The following is a 14,492-nucleotide window of genomic DNA, read 5'->3' as shown; positions in this document are numbered from 1 at the left end:
CAGGCAGGGACTTCTGGCGATTGTCTTTTTCCCAGGGACAGCGCTCCTCAACATAGGCTCTTCAAGCCGGGATCCCTTATGTGGCCCTTCACAAGTTAATGATGACGTTAAGAAGGAACTGATGCTGACTTTGTGAGGGTGCGTGCCCACAACCGTAACGAAGATCCCTTGTCGTCCCAAGAGCTCTGTCAACCTAGCTTAGCTTTCCAAACTCAGAAGTAGACGCCTTGCCTCATACTGGCATTTGCTAAAGAAGATGCAGTATTTAGATTAGGTACCACTACTTTTCCAAGCAGAATTCAGTCTGCCAAACTTTAAAAATTCTACCCTAGACAGCACTTGGTTGCATTTAGGAATATGTTCATAGAAATACCTGCAATGTTAAGGTTCATAGTGCCAAGGAACTCATGTTTGAGAGAAGAGGGAACAACCCATCTTTTTATTTATTCCCCAGAGCCAAGGTAGGATAATAAAACCCACTGAGGAAAATCCAGCATTAAGGTGCTGTGAGAGCTCAAGTCAGCAGTGGTCAAGGCCAGAGCAAAATAACTACTCTGGCAGTTTGTATGGCTGCCAAACCATGAAGGAGACAGGAGTTGAGGTCATTTCTAAAAAGCTTCTGTGATGGTACACAACAAGCACAGAACTTTCCTTAGCCTGCACCAAAGGTTGTGTACAGTTTAGATAATTATAGATCTTGAGGTCTAGAAGGAAGTGCCCTAGTTAAGCTGTAGCCAGAAAAATAACCATGCCAGGAATGTGGACCTCTTCCAGTAACATAACAAGGAAACTTGGACTCCTCTCTGACCTCCATAAGTTCAAGGATATTTAAGAGTGTTAACTGACCCCCCACCAAACTAGGGTTAATTCCTACCAGGCAGGCTGAAATATTTGTTTTGAAAAATATTTTAAAAATTTTAATAAGCTTATTACAAAATACTGGACATTTAAAAGAAAATATTTAATTGAGCCAAATGGCTTTCTCTCACAGAGCCCCACACTGAAGTCCTACTTGGGATGTTTCAGAATGGTTGAGCACTCATTATGTGTCAAAGATTGTTCTGAGTCCTTTCATGGATTATCTCATTTAATTTTTATGACCAACTATGAGTTAACACAAACTCAGGAATCAGGTGCCTTGCTTTAACATTCTGTTCTGCTAATTAATAGCTGTGTAACTTTGGGTAAGTTACTTAAACCTCTTGGTTTCCCCACCCACAAAATGGAAATAATAGTACTAGCAACAAATGGTTGTTAATATATAATGCACCTAGGATATTTTGTGGCACATAGCAGGTGCTCAATAAATGTATGAGTAACTATCGCGTATCTGAGTGCTTCACCTCTTACTAGTGGCAAGCTAAGTTCTGGAGCTGACTTATTCCAGAAATTTCTGGCAGTATTCCTAAGAATTGGAGTAAAGGCCAACAGTGGGGGCATCTACAGGTTCTTGTGAATGATTGTGCTACAGGTAGACTTCTGAGTCCCTGAAATACACACGACAGAACATGCAGACCATGCTTCACGACTAGCTCGTGCCGTCTGCCCCCAGCCCGCCACATGAAGATGGGCACCATTTGCTCTCTATTACAAGCTCTGCCACAGAGGACTTCTATCCCCTACCCAGTGGCCACCATCTAAGGCTGGGATATGAAGAAGGCGCAAACACCAAAAGGAAAAGCTAGTAGTTTATATAGATAGATATATAGATATATAGATATTGATATATATTGTGTTTACATAGTCCACAAGTTAAATGCAGGTATCCATAAGAAGAGCATTAACAATAAAAATACAATCTGTGTGTAGCCAAGTACAGAGACTTAAAATGGTAAAACAGCAAAAAGGATCTCACAAAAGTACAAATATACAGTACAAATTGATTTATTTAAAACAGTTACAAAAAAGCACAACAAAATAGAGATTATCCTTAGAATTATTAATGCTTTGTTAAAGATCAGGTAGGATTAGAGGGTAAGAAATGGTATTGGGTGGGGGGAGCACCTGACTAGTTCTAAGGCTTTAGATACAATGCAGTTGATTACATATTAATTTAGCCATTACATACTGGGGATAGTAGTTGGGGGATCAGTAATTTATCTACAGGGAACTCCTACACAAATCAGATCCATCCATCAGACCTCCCCAGTGCCGTCCTTCTCTCCTACTCCTCAGGACCCTAAAGCCACCTGGATGACAACATTCCCATCTTTTCTCCGCCCCATTCCCTATCCATATATTCTTCCCTCCCCTAAGGTGCTGTGCAAGCTGAGAGCAGTTTGCTCTCTGCAGATGGAACATATACTGTTTTGGCTACAGGGATCCTGTGTGTGACTAGGAAGGTTGTAGGGGACAGCCTTATTTTAATACTTCAAGTTTGCCACGAGTACTGTCAGTCTCTTCCCCAACACAAGCTTCTCTTGAATGTGAGTGTCAAGCCAATGAGGGATGAACCCTGACTTCAGCAATATCAGCGATGCACTAACCACTCACACCTCACAACTACGTGCAAACTCCCTGTCCGGGGAGTGGGTGTAAAACCACTGTGTCATGAGCTTGCTCACACTCACGCGCGCTCTCTCTCTCTCAAGAACCTCAGTCCCCGTGACAGTCATAAAGACAGAAATAAATGCTTGCAAGTTTGACAATAGGTAAAGGCACATGGGCTGCAGCCACACTGCAGACAGGAACCCAATTTGAGGCCATCTTCACTGCTGGGCATTTGCAGTAGAATGGCTTCGGGGATCACACAGACTTTGAGTTTGCAATCTACCGGGGGAGGATCTAGGCTTAACAGGAGAACTAATAAAGAAATCTTAGTGTGAAAAGTGCATTTATTACTACTGTTCCTGCTGGGGAGGCTCAGCAGGGCAAACCGCACCACCTCTCCTCCTTCCGCCCCAGGCACTGTGCATAGTCTGCAGGTAAGGAGAGAGTGCAGTCGACTCTAGCATCTCAAGGGCCAGTGTCATCCTAGGCCCAGACCAGGCTTCTGGCCCAAGGATGGATCCTAGAGTTGAAAGAGCAACTGACAGCTGCAAAGACCCAGACGCTTATTTTATTATTGCATAATGTGGGAGGCCTTCCCTATCCCAGGGAAGCTGGAGGGGGAAAACTTCCCAGCAAAGGGCTAACAGGTTCCTGGTCAACATCCAACCTAGCACGGTTCAGCTCTTCAACTGTAGTGTATACTTTTTCCCATCTGAAACTATTGTAGCTTCAGTGTGGTTTAGTAAACTTAGCCCTAGGAGGCCAAGAAGTCTCCCTAAAACTTGGCCTCTAACCTATCTGCTTTGCTTTTAAGACTGTGACTTAATCTCCCATGGCCAATTCAATCAATCAGTTTATCTCTACTCCTACGGACCCAAGCCCTTTCCCAGTTAACCCATGCCCACCCTTTATCTCCAGTGTGATCACTTGACTCTTCAACACTCCTGCTTGTTGCAGGTTTAAATCATACCACCACCCTGTGCATCTTCTATGGAGCCCAGTGGTAAAAATAAAACTAAACCCCACCTGAGGGTCTATTTCAAACTTCAAACCCTCCCCCAACCCCGCTATCCATTTAACTGGAGCCAGATGAACCTCCCTGGGATGCTGACACAGGCCCTAACCTGGTTCCCCATCATTTAATTTTTAAAACAGGATACAAGATATCATAAAGGAAAGAAGTTAATACACAGAAACCACCCACTTATAGGACCTGCTTATCTCTCCTTCATGAGTCAGATATTTGGAGCCGAAGGGCTCCCAACAAGCACTGAAGCCATATCCCTTTGGATTCACCAGCCCACCAGCAGCATTTCATACTATCCCTACTCAACACAACTTTGCTATAAAGTAACCCTTGCACATGTTAAGAATGGACAGGATGTCTGGATTTCACCTATATGGCCAAAGACATAGAAAGACAGAGCTATAAAGGGCAGCAGGCAGGACAGGGAGTAGACAGCAGCAATGGCAAAGCAGCACAAACCAAAGCCCTTGGTGTTACGACCAACTGGGACCAAGAGTGTAGAAGGATCAGTCCAGATCTACTGGGGCCCCTCCCCCTTGGGTACAAGTGCTCAGCTCTGACCTCCCAGTTTCCCCTTCCCCCATGCCACTCTCCCTCCTCTGTGTACACTAATCTTCATAAGAATGATGACCCAAGGCTTGGATGTGTTACCCATCCTTCACCTGGTTCCCCTACTCCCAAACTGGAATAGGCATTTCTGTTTAATGCCAGAGTTAGCCATCTTCTTTTCTATCCCTAAGCTCTGGGACTGTCCTACTGTTGACACTGGCCTTCTTCAACTGTCCATTCCCCCCAAAGCTGACAGCTTCCCACCAAAACGCTGATTCTCTGAAAACTGCTCTTAATTCTCTTATAAAACACTTATGAAATCTTTATAAGGAAGAATGGACATACCATAGGTTATTCTTATTCCCCATGCCTGGAAGAAAAGACTGAACCACAGGGAAAAGGTAAGGGGGAATACCACAGCTCTGACCAAGATTTAGATCACAGAGCTTCTTTCCCTGGGAGACCATACTTTACGAAAGACACCTCTGCAGCTCAGCAAAATCAAGTATGAATATATTACATATGCCTGGCACAGTACTAAGGGAAGTGCCAGCATTGCTTCACCAGCAAGAGACAGAAGAGGAACAGCAGCAGAAAGTTCAGGACCCAACTTGCCAAGGTGCACACGATCTTCTCTTTCCAGGATTAAGTGGAAGTTACCAAGCTGGGCAGTGAGAGTTTTATATTTAAACTACTTGGCCTGTATCTGGTTAGATGTAGGTTTGCTCCCATAAGGAGGAAGCTCATTTGGTATCCTTGGTGGATATCTCTTGAGTGTCTACTGTGTGCCTGTCACTATATTCAGTTGATGAGCCTTCCTAATGAGGAAGGATGTTTCTGAGAAACCATGCATGAGAAACTAGGAATGGGTTGCTCACGGAACAGCCAGAAACAAGGCCTTCTCCACGGGGCTGTCCTCTGAGAGGATTCTTCGAGACTCAGCCCCACAGGCCTCCACTGTAGGAAACAAGCCAGAGAAAGCAGCATTTAGAGAGAATGGGGACAAAGAAGGGAAAAGACATGATCCCAAATGTGTACAAGTTTGAGTGTTTACCAGACACGGTTGGTATTTGGTTCTGAGGTGAACTGGAGACTTAAGTACTTGTGGTCAGGTCAGCAGCTGCCTCTGGACGGGCCTCCAGAAGCTGACTGACCAGGTAACTGCTCTCAAGGAATGAAACAGTGGAGTGTATGGCTTGTAGCAAACAAGCCAGTCTCAGTCACTTTGTTCCCCCAGGAGAACAACCTTTAGCACCTAAACACTAAGAATGACTCCATTCTCAGAGCTCCCCCTCCCCCCAGGAGGTAGGTAAGATTATTTATCCCCATTTGGCAGCTGGGGAGGAAGTGAAAGAGCAAGAGGTCACAAGACTTGCCTAAAGTTTTTGACAGAGCAGAGATCAGACCTCAGAGGTTTGGGACTCCCGACGACAGGCCAGGCCTTGGCCAGTCCATCTTTAAAGGAAATGCCAGGGTCATACCCCGGGGGGAAGCCTCACCAGAGAACTGAGGGGACAACACCCTGAGTTGCTTCAAGAGTCTAAAGACCCCCAAAAAACAAACAAAAAAGCCACCCACCCACCTGAAAGCTGATGGGGGAAGCCTAATTCTCAACACCCACTGGAATCCCACAGTCCGAACTGATGCTAAAAGTCATCGTGAAGAAAAAGTAGGCTTAAGATGGGGGGGGGGGGGGGGGGAAATGCAACTAAGATTGAAAATACTCTTTGCAGAGGAATAGTCCACAATGAAATGAAATCTAGGAGACTTTTCAGGTATTGAAACATTATCAAGACTATCCCAGGGAATTTCCTGGTGGTCCAGTGGTTAGGACTCCACGCTTTCACTGCTGAGGGCCCAGCTTCAGTCCCTGGTCAGGAAACTAAGTTCCCACACGCAACATGGTGTGGCCAAAATTAAAAAAAAAAAAAAAAAAAAAGACTATCCCAAAACCTTAGAGCTGGCTGTGGGAGGAGACAGCGTGGAGAAGCCTGAATGCTGGGAGAAGGAATGGAGTAAGATGGGAGGGATGCTATAAAAATGCAAAGATGGGCACTGCCCAGCCAGCTGTACTGGCCCCAACCCAGGGCATAGTTCCATTCTTGTTTCTCCACCAAAGAGTTCAGCTGCAGAAGAGGAAGGTACGTGATTCTGAGTTTTTAAAAACAGAGACTATAACTGAAAGGGAAACTAGAGAGACCCTTACACAACAAAATTAGAGGTCTTGGTCAGAGTGGACAAAACCAATTTTGCGGAAGGGGAAAGGCAGTGCAGCTACAAATCAGGCCCAGGTCAAGACACCATGCAGACAGGTTAGGGCAGCAGAAGGGTGGGGGCAGCGCAGGCACTTAGGCACAACATAGATAGACAGAGGAGCGGGTGTTGGGGCCTGGGGAAAAGGGTCCACTGGTTATTTCAAAAGTCACCATTACCAACTAGAGATTCAGTACAATTTCAAAGTGGGTCTGGCATGCTGAGCAGGAGGAGCTTTGTTAGGTCAGCTACCTTTCCAGAGGCCCTGCCTCGAGCCCAGTCAGGCTGGCCGTTAGGTCTTTCTCCCAAAGTCCCGAGACTGGGTCCCTGCCAAGGCAGTACTTCACTCTGAACCCTGGAGGGGCTTCTCTCTCCTGGTGCTAGAAGCCTTGCGGGAGGAATGATGGGGAGAGATGGGAAAGGGCTGAAGTAGAGGATCAAGCAGAGTCCCCTGCAAACCCAGCCTTAGACATCTGAAACAAAACTACCCTTTAAAGTGCACAGCTCTCAAAAGCAGAGTTCTGGGTGGGAACCCTCTTACTTCCAACCATGGGGCCTCCTGCCCTCCCATCACAAAAAGGAAAAAAAAAAAAACAAAAAAAACTTCAGACAGCTGAACTGCTACTATAAGCTGTGGATCATCATTTTTGGCTCTTTCTTTGCTCCCTCCCTCTGCCACCTGCTCCCAAAGCCTGACTCTCTCCCTGCAGGAGCTAGGGATGAGGAGGAAAGAACAGGGAGGCCCTGATATTTGGAATGTTTCTTATCCTGCGTGCACCCCCTTCCTTCCTTGGCCCAGGCCTGCTGCTCCCCGTCACAGCACCCTCTGGGGCTGTTCTGAAAGGATGCCATGGGGTAATGGGCAACAGACCCTGCCTTGGGAGGCTGCCTTCACGCCTCCTCTCCCCCAACAACCTCACTGCCAAGAGAGCCATCCCCTGCTCGGCATGTGCAAATCCTCTGCTTGCTCACGGTGAGGCCCAGCTCTGGGGTAGAGCCCCAGTCCGGGTCTGGGAGAGGTTCATTTTCCTGCATTGGAACGCCCTTCGATGGACAGCTTTACCTCCTGTGGAATGAAAGAGGGACGGAGCAGCGTAGCCCGTGCCTCCTCCCCTTGCATGCTGTATCTTTGGAAGCTCGGGGCTGGCCAGCAGGCCTGAGCACCAGGCTCCGGCTGTGAGAGCTCTACCATTCGGGAGCCCTCGCCTGACGGCTGGCTTTTCCCGTCACTGTCACATTGCTCTCGGGGTCCCAAGACTGTCCTCTCAGGCCTTTCTCGGGGAGGACCCAGCTGGCCTGGGGGAGCACAGCTGGACTGAGAAACTGAGTTACTGTTCAAGCTCTGTAAACTGATAGAGATACAGACATCTCCCACCTGTAGCCGATGGCAGGGCAGTGAGAAGAGCTGTGCAGTCCGCCCCGGGCTGCAGGAGGACCAGCCCTGGCCATACACAAAGAAGGGGTGCTCAGGGGGCACCTCGATGCTCACTTTGCTCTGCTGCTCCCCCACCACGAAATGCAGCAGGACAAATCCAGGCCATTGGCTCTCCTGAATGTCCACGACTGTGCTAGAGTCAATCTTCAGCCCCCCGCTCACTTCGGCACTGCGCACAAAATCCTGGGTCTGGAGGTCCTCCACCCGCTTCAGCTCCCCTGTAGCCAGCTGGATGATGGCGCCTTTCATGAAATGGGAGGGCAAGTGGGAAGAGGTAATGGGGGGTGGCGTTGACTCCTTGTCTGGGAAGGCGGCTCTGGCCTGCATGTCCAAACTTGATGCCACCAGGATCTCCGAGCCCATGGGCAGCAGGCCTGGGTCAGTTCCAGTGGGCACCAGGTTGCCATTGGCTACAACCATTGCTTTGGGTAAAGGTCTGTGTTTCAGGGGTTCCTGATGGGATTGAGGGTAGAACCCTCGGGCCTGATTTTTCCCGGCCATCTCTGCTGCGTTCCTGGCTGACCCTTGCCCCTCACTCTGTTGGTCGGGGTTATGATGGGACAGGTTGAGGGGGCTGGGCTCATCCTTCCTCTGAGCTGCCACCACACGATAGTCCTGAGAAGCTAAAGCACCAACCACCCGCTGGACCTCAAGGTCGGTGTCTGGGGTCCCTCGGTGTGCTGGCACTGCCACCTCCACCCGCGCAGTCTGAGAGCCTGAAAACAACTGTCCATCCACCACACATTCTACCACTGGTACCAGTCCCTGGCCCTCACCCTTGCTGTTGGGGGAGTCGAGGGCTTCACTTTCCCGTCTCACTAAATTTCGCTCTCGTTGTCTCTGTCCATTGGCAGCGGCTGCTTCCAGAGCAGACTGGCCCTCCTGAGGGGTAAGAACTGGGCTGGCACCTGCTGGAGGAGTTTCATGCAAGGTGTACCCAGCAGGTAGCCTGGACATCTGATAATAAATGGGCACCCGGCCTGGAGCAAGGTCCAGTGGCTGAGTACTCGAGTGATGTGGCAACTGCCCAGGTGGGGAGCTGGCAGAGGGGGCTTTGTTGAATGAATGGGCTGGGGATGAAGCCTGGGGGGGAGGAGTGGCTCCTTCTGCCAGAAGTGAGGCATATGGCACAAAGTGTGGAAGGTGAGAGGTGGCAAGGTTGGCAGAAGGAGAAAGGAGGGGACTCGGAAGGAAATTAGGTGGCACAGCATAGGGAAGGCTATAAGGAGACCCGATAAACTGCAGAGAGGTGGACGGGAGCTGAGCATAGTGGATTGGGGGATAGTGGATTCCTGGATGTTGAATCAGTGAAGACGCTACATTAAATGTAGGGGGCAAGGGGCTCATGTTCACCACGGATGGGAGGCCAGTTGGGGAGAAGGTGGCAGGTGGCACAGCCACCTTGTACAGCATACCATACTGGTCCACCGTCAGACCAGTGATGGCCTCAGCTCCATCACCCCCCAGGCTGACTCTGGCTCCTGCCTGGCTCTGCCCGGCCACCACAACCCCTCGGGACCATTCAGAGGCATCACTGGAGGGTGTGTGGTTAGTTGAGCAGCTGGTAGTTCTCCCCATATCCTCGCTGGTCGCGGGGAGGTCTCGTTTCTTTGGTGGAAGGCATTCCTGACTCCTCTCATGAACAGGTTTCATATTGCTCTGTGGTGTTCCTGGAGCCTGGAAGGGGTCGGCTTGCTCCTTGGGGCATCAGAAGGGGCTTCTTTGTGGCTCCCCTGCACCCCTCTCTGCTGCTGGCTGGGGCGCCCACATCTGCTAGGGAACAAATCAGAGGCAAAGAAAAGTAACCTAGGGGTAAACCAAGTCAAAGGAAAAAGCAGGAACTGTGTCCATGGAGGAAGATGTAACAAAGGATACTGCTGGAAAAAAAGAGGAATGAGAAAGAGGTAGACAAGGATGCTACCCCTCTCGCTCAATCAGCCTAGGACATGAAAGAAACAATCATGGAGAACACAAAGAGCTAACAGGACAAGAATTCGACATTGTGTAAATAACCTGTGGGCTCCACCACCCCAGAGAAACCAATGGCTTCATGATTAATTGTGCCTCTGATGGGGACCTTGACTCTTCTAAGCCTTTTCCCCTAAGAGGGATTTGAACATATGGTCTTTGCCGCTGGCTCCTTTTCCTAAGTTTCTCCTTTTGCCACCAAACACTACTGTGCTATCTTCTTTCCTAAACATATGACCTCATCCTTGCTTCCTTTCCCCAGCCTAATTTGGGTTATGATCTCATCTATTCCTATCCCCCCACCTCAGGCCTGGCTAAACTCTCATCCTCCTTTGCCTCATATCACCACTACCCCAAGGACCCAGATGTCAATAGGTCCTGAGGTCTGCTCCTCTGTTTTTTTTAAACGTTGTTCCCTAAACATGTTATGAAAATAAATACCTTCTTCACTCCATGAAATACTATATTCAAACTTGGGCCCTATGGGGAGAGTGATTGTACTGGCGTTTTCTACAATTTATTTATTTCTCCTCTTCTCCAAAGAGCAACAAAATTCTTCTGACCTCACGCAGATTTCATGTTTCCTAGTCTGGCAAGACTTGTTTTCTTCCCATCAACCACCTTTAATTTGCCTTCTTCATTCATTCCCTTTCTTTTTTCCTTTGCCAATGGCTCCTTTTCCATTGTAGGTCTGCTATAGGCACCACTCCTCAAAATTCTGGTTCCATTCCTCCAAACATGCCTGTTTATTGCTATGTTAGGTCTACATGATTCATAAGAAAGTTCTCTCTTCCCTTTCTCTATCACCTTTCATACATGCTTTTGTCCACTGTCATAAAGTATCTTTTTGGCTGAACACTTCAACACATATGAAATCTGTCACCTATTTCTTCCAATTAGGCTTCAGTTCTTTGGATCGGAAAAGAGATTCCTATGATATTATGCTCCATTCTGTTTTTCCACTGTTGAATTCCAGATGTTTTTCTGCAACAAGGTACCCAAAGCGCGTGTATTACCTGAGCTTCCAGTGGTGCTTCTGAGCAGCTGTAATAAGAAGCAGTGTCCTCCCCACTGGCTTGGGAGCCTAGAAGACAGAAAGAGGAATAGAGTAAGCAGGAGCCTAGCCTCTGATGCTCCCCAGGATCATCAAGGTAATTCCAAAACCACAAAGACATTAAAGTCCAGGAGTCCCTGCCTCATCGTGTTCTCCAGAGGTAACAACACATTAAATTCTAATTTGTAGGAAGAAACATCTCTGGAAAAATTTTCCACGTGTCAAATTTCATTGTTTTCCTTAACATCATATTCTTCATTCTCTATCTGTACCTATTCCCCAAACATTAAATTTACTTTCAATCACAATTTCAGGTAAATGCACATATGAAAGTGGAAGACTCAACACTGTCCCCATGTGAACAAAGGGAAGCAGGAAAAATCAGCTTCACAGATTTAACTTTTATTCAGGGCTGATGAAAACACAAATGTGGAGGTTATTTAAATAAGAAAAGAGGCACTAGAGGAAAAAGAACAATTATTTATGTTTCTGGGGCAGGAAAAGAGGTCAAGGGGGAGTCATTCAAAGGGAAGTCTTATTAACAGATTTCCAGGGTAAAAAAACAGGCTGCCCCCCCGCCAAAAAAAAAAAAAAAAAAAAAAAAACAGGCTCCTGTGTGTGTGTGTGTGTGTGTGTGTGTAAAATTTTCTAAGTGACAACTCTGTACCAAGTGCTGAATCAGGTGTGACAGAAACTGAAAACACTGCCTTCATCCTCATGCAGCTTACCAATAGGAAACAAAACTCATGCTAAACTGTCAATATCTGAATCTACACATGCCAGAAACATTAAGCACTGAAGAACAGAGCCTTAATCTCTGAAAACAGAGAAAGTAGTACTGACCAGTACTCAGAGAAACTACTACCCACTGTGCTGTCCAAGTCCTACAGAACACTGCAAGCCTCAAACCAAACTGAAGACACTTCTCTCTTAAGATTGGCAAGGTGCAGAAGTACAAAAAAAAAAAGTGACAAGATAGGAAAACAAGGTGGAAAGACAAATTCTTGGTTCCACAAACACAAATTTACACAAGTGGGCACAAGTCTTGCAACCCTTCTTTGCCAGCAGTTCCAGTAACTGAAAAGCAGTTAGCTTTCTCTCTCATTCCCAACAGAAAATGGGGTCACATCTTCAATTCCAGAATGATACTTGCTTCTCACAACTAACACATTAAAGAAAACCTGCCTCTAGGTCACAGAGGAGTTAGCCAAACACAGACTGATAAAAGGACTGAAAGAGGCAAAAGGTCTGCGGGAATAGCAAAGAGCCAAGGCTGCGCACCAGGTTCCCACAACGCAAAACACATTTCGGAATCTGCAACTTCGGCCTCCGTAGAGGCTCAATGAGGATTTCTCCCGGGGAAGACGTACCTTGTAACCCCAACCGAGCTAAAGGGAAAGGAGGACCATTCCGGAGAGCTGCCAGCGCTGCCAGCACAGCCCGGAATCAAGAGGTTGAACCCAGCCCCAGACTCCAATTCGCTGAGGGCGAGAGGTGCGCCCGCCAGAAAAAGAGGAGCTCAGAAGAGACAGGGGTTATGGCTTCCCATGATCCCGCAATCCTTGCCCCCAAAGGGACAGGGCCCGAAATGGGGAATTCTGCGTTTAGAGAGTGGGGGGGGGGGTCGATCTTTCAAACAGAGGAGTAAGGGCGAGGCCCCGCAAGCGCTGCTTCCTTGTTTGGGAGCCCCTTCCCGCCCCGAGGACTCGGACAACCCGGCCCGCCAGGACACAGTCGCTGGCGCGCAGGAACCTGAGGCCGCTTTCTGGGCCGGGCCGGTGAGAAGCGAGCGGGGGCCGAGGAGCGGCCTCTTTTGCTCCCTCGGTCCGCGGGGCAACGGGCTCTGGGGGGCCACTTCCTCCAGAGCTCCGAGCCCAGGCCAGCTTGGCCTCAGTGAGGCCGACTCGGCGCCTCCACTCCCGGCGACACTCACCGGCCCATCTCATGGGGCTCCCCGGGCTCCTCCTGCTGGTCCCGGAGCCGCCGCAACGGCGGCCGCCGCCATCCCCGGCCCCGGAGCCGCCCCACACCCAGCGCCCCCCCCCAAGCCGGGCGCCTGCAGATGGCGTAAAGCGCGTACCGCCCCCGGCGCGGGGAGATTGCGTCATGGCCCCGGCCGGGAGAGCGACGCCCAGGAGTACCAGGGAGAGGAGGGGGCTGGCTACCAGCCCGTCGGCCCCAGCGCCCCCTCTGGTGGGAAAACGAACTCCTTTCCTTGCGCCCGGGTCACGTGAATAGGACTGGGCCCGGCCCCCTCATCCTGACACGCAAATGACCCTGCAGTCTCGCTACTCCAGTAAATTCTGGGGGTTCCCAAACAGAACCCTGAGGCGTGGCCATCAGCGTCCCTCATTTCCTGGACTTCGCGGACTGACTTTGTGAAGCCTTCTCTTGGGAACCTCGGGGAATCCCGAGGCGACCACGGCCCTGGAGGGTAATGAGATCCCCCTAGAGACCCAGGATGGCGATGGGAGCTCTTTAAGAGTTCAAAACTGGTTCTCAGAGGGATGAGAATGGGCCGGAAATAGGATCTAAGGGAAGCTAGTGACTTGAAAATCTGTGAGGAATGAGAGGATGAGGCTTAGAAGAGTGGGAGGCAGCTTAGTTTAGAGGGAAGAGGGCTTGACTACTGGATGAATTATTAGGTCACCATTCATTGCCAATTAAGTAGTCGACTTTATAGTAATATGAACAGCTGATTAACTTCAGTGAGAAAAACGGAATTCCCTAGTGGTCCATTGGTTAGGACCCGGGCGCTTTCACTGCTGGCGCCGGATTCAGCCCCTGATCAGGGAACAAAGATTCCGCATCCTGCAAGCCCCGTGGCTGAGGCCAAAATAGAAAAAACAAAACCAAAAAAAACAAAAAAACTTAAGTGAGAAAAGAATGAACACCAATTGAATTTAGGCTTTGATTGTAACTATATAAAAAGGTAGTTCTGCATACAGACAAAAACTGAACTGAGAAAAAATCACTTTATTGGAGAGATTGGATTCTGAGCAGATTTTTTCCCTTTTCAGTTTCTGCAAACTTTGTTCAATAAATAATCATTGATTATTGATTCTGAAAGTACTACTGGCTGGGCTCTAGCTATCCAACCTTTGGAAAATCATTTTACTACTTTAGACATGGGTTTCCACTTCTATGAAATGAGGAGCTTGAACTTGATGAAGGAATGGGAGTAAAATGTAGATAGGAGAGCTCTCAAAACATTTTAAGTGAAGAAATAAGCAAATATATACAGTGTGAGATCATGTAGTTATTGTTAAAAGACATGTAACATTACAGTTGCATATATTTATGTATTTGTACAGAAAAGGAGTGGAAGGATATATAACAAATGGTTAACTATGGTTATCTCAAGAGAGGAAAGTGGAATTGGGTGGTGGCCAAGAGGAACAAAAGAGACATGTTACTGTTTGTAATTTTTTATGAGAATATTACCTTAGAAATACTAAGATGAGTAAGTTAAAGTACAGATAAAGGGTATGCTCTCTAAAATTCTTTCTAGGGAACCCTTAGACCTCAACTTTGTTATTTTCTAACCTGGGTAGGCACAAAGAATTATGAAAATTATTGAACGCCACACACACACCCCCCACCCCACCCCACACAGCTTGCACCAATGGGCAAAATGTAGTGATGCTATTGATTTGTAGCCATCTAAATCAACAGAGAACTTTGCTTTGTGAATATTCATATTTTTCATGACAGTT

General features: G+C 48.1%; 1 protein-coding gene across 3 annotated transcripts; it reads right to left on the bottom strand.

The window, feature by feature from the left end:
- Nucleotides 1-1,868: 1,868 nt before the first annotated feature.
- Nucleotides 1,869-12,841, bottom strand: ATXN1L (ataxin 1 like). Of its 3 annotated transcripts, XM_057712005.1 has the most exons (4): nucleotides 12,710-12,841; nucleotides 10,739-10,806; nucleotides 7,809-9,524; nucleotides 1,869-5,023 (listed from the first exon to the last, which is right to left on the bottom strand). In XM_057712005.1, the coding sequence occupies exons 3-4, from the start codon at nucleotides 9,405-9,407 to the stop codon at nucleotides 4,868-4,870; spliced, it is 1,755 nt and encodes a 584-aa protein (XP_057567988.1). In that variant the 5' UTR covers nucleotides 9,408-9,524; nucleotides 10,739-10,806; nucleotides 12,710-12,841; the 3' UTR covers nucleotides 1,869-4,867. The 3 variants fall into 3 exon arrangements, with proteins under 3 accessions (XP_057567988.1, XP_057567986.1, XP_057567987.1); XM_057712003.1 differs by having other exon boundaries at nucleotides 1,869-9,524; XM_057712004.1 differs by having other exon boundaries at nucleotides 4,881-9,527.
- Nucleotides 12,842-14,492: the final 1,651 nt, after the last annotated feature.

Source organism: Hippopotamus amphibius, chromosome 16 (genome assembly GCF_030028045.1).
Source record: "Hippopotamus amphibius kiboko isolate mHipAmp2 chromosome 16, mHipAmp2.hap2, whole genome shotgun sequence".
Lineage (NCBI taxonomy): Eukaryota > Metazoa > Chordata > Mammalia > Artiodactyla > Hippopotamidae > Hippopotamus > Hippopotamus amphibius.
This window is presented reverse-complemented; position numbering and strand designations above follow the sequence as displayed.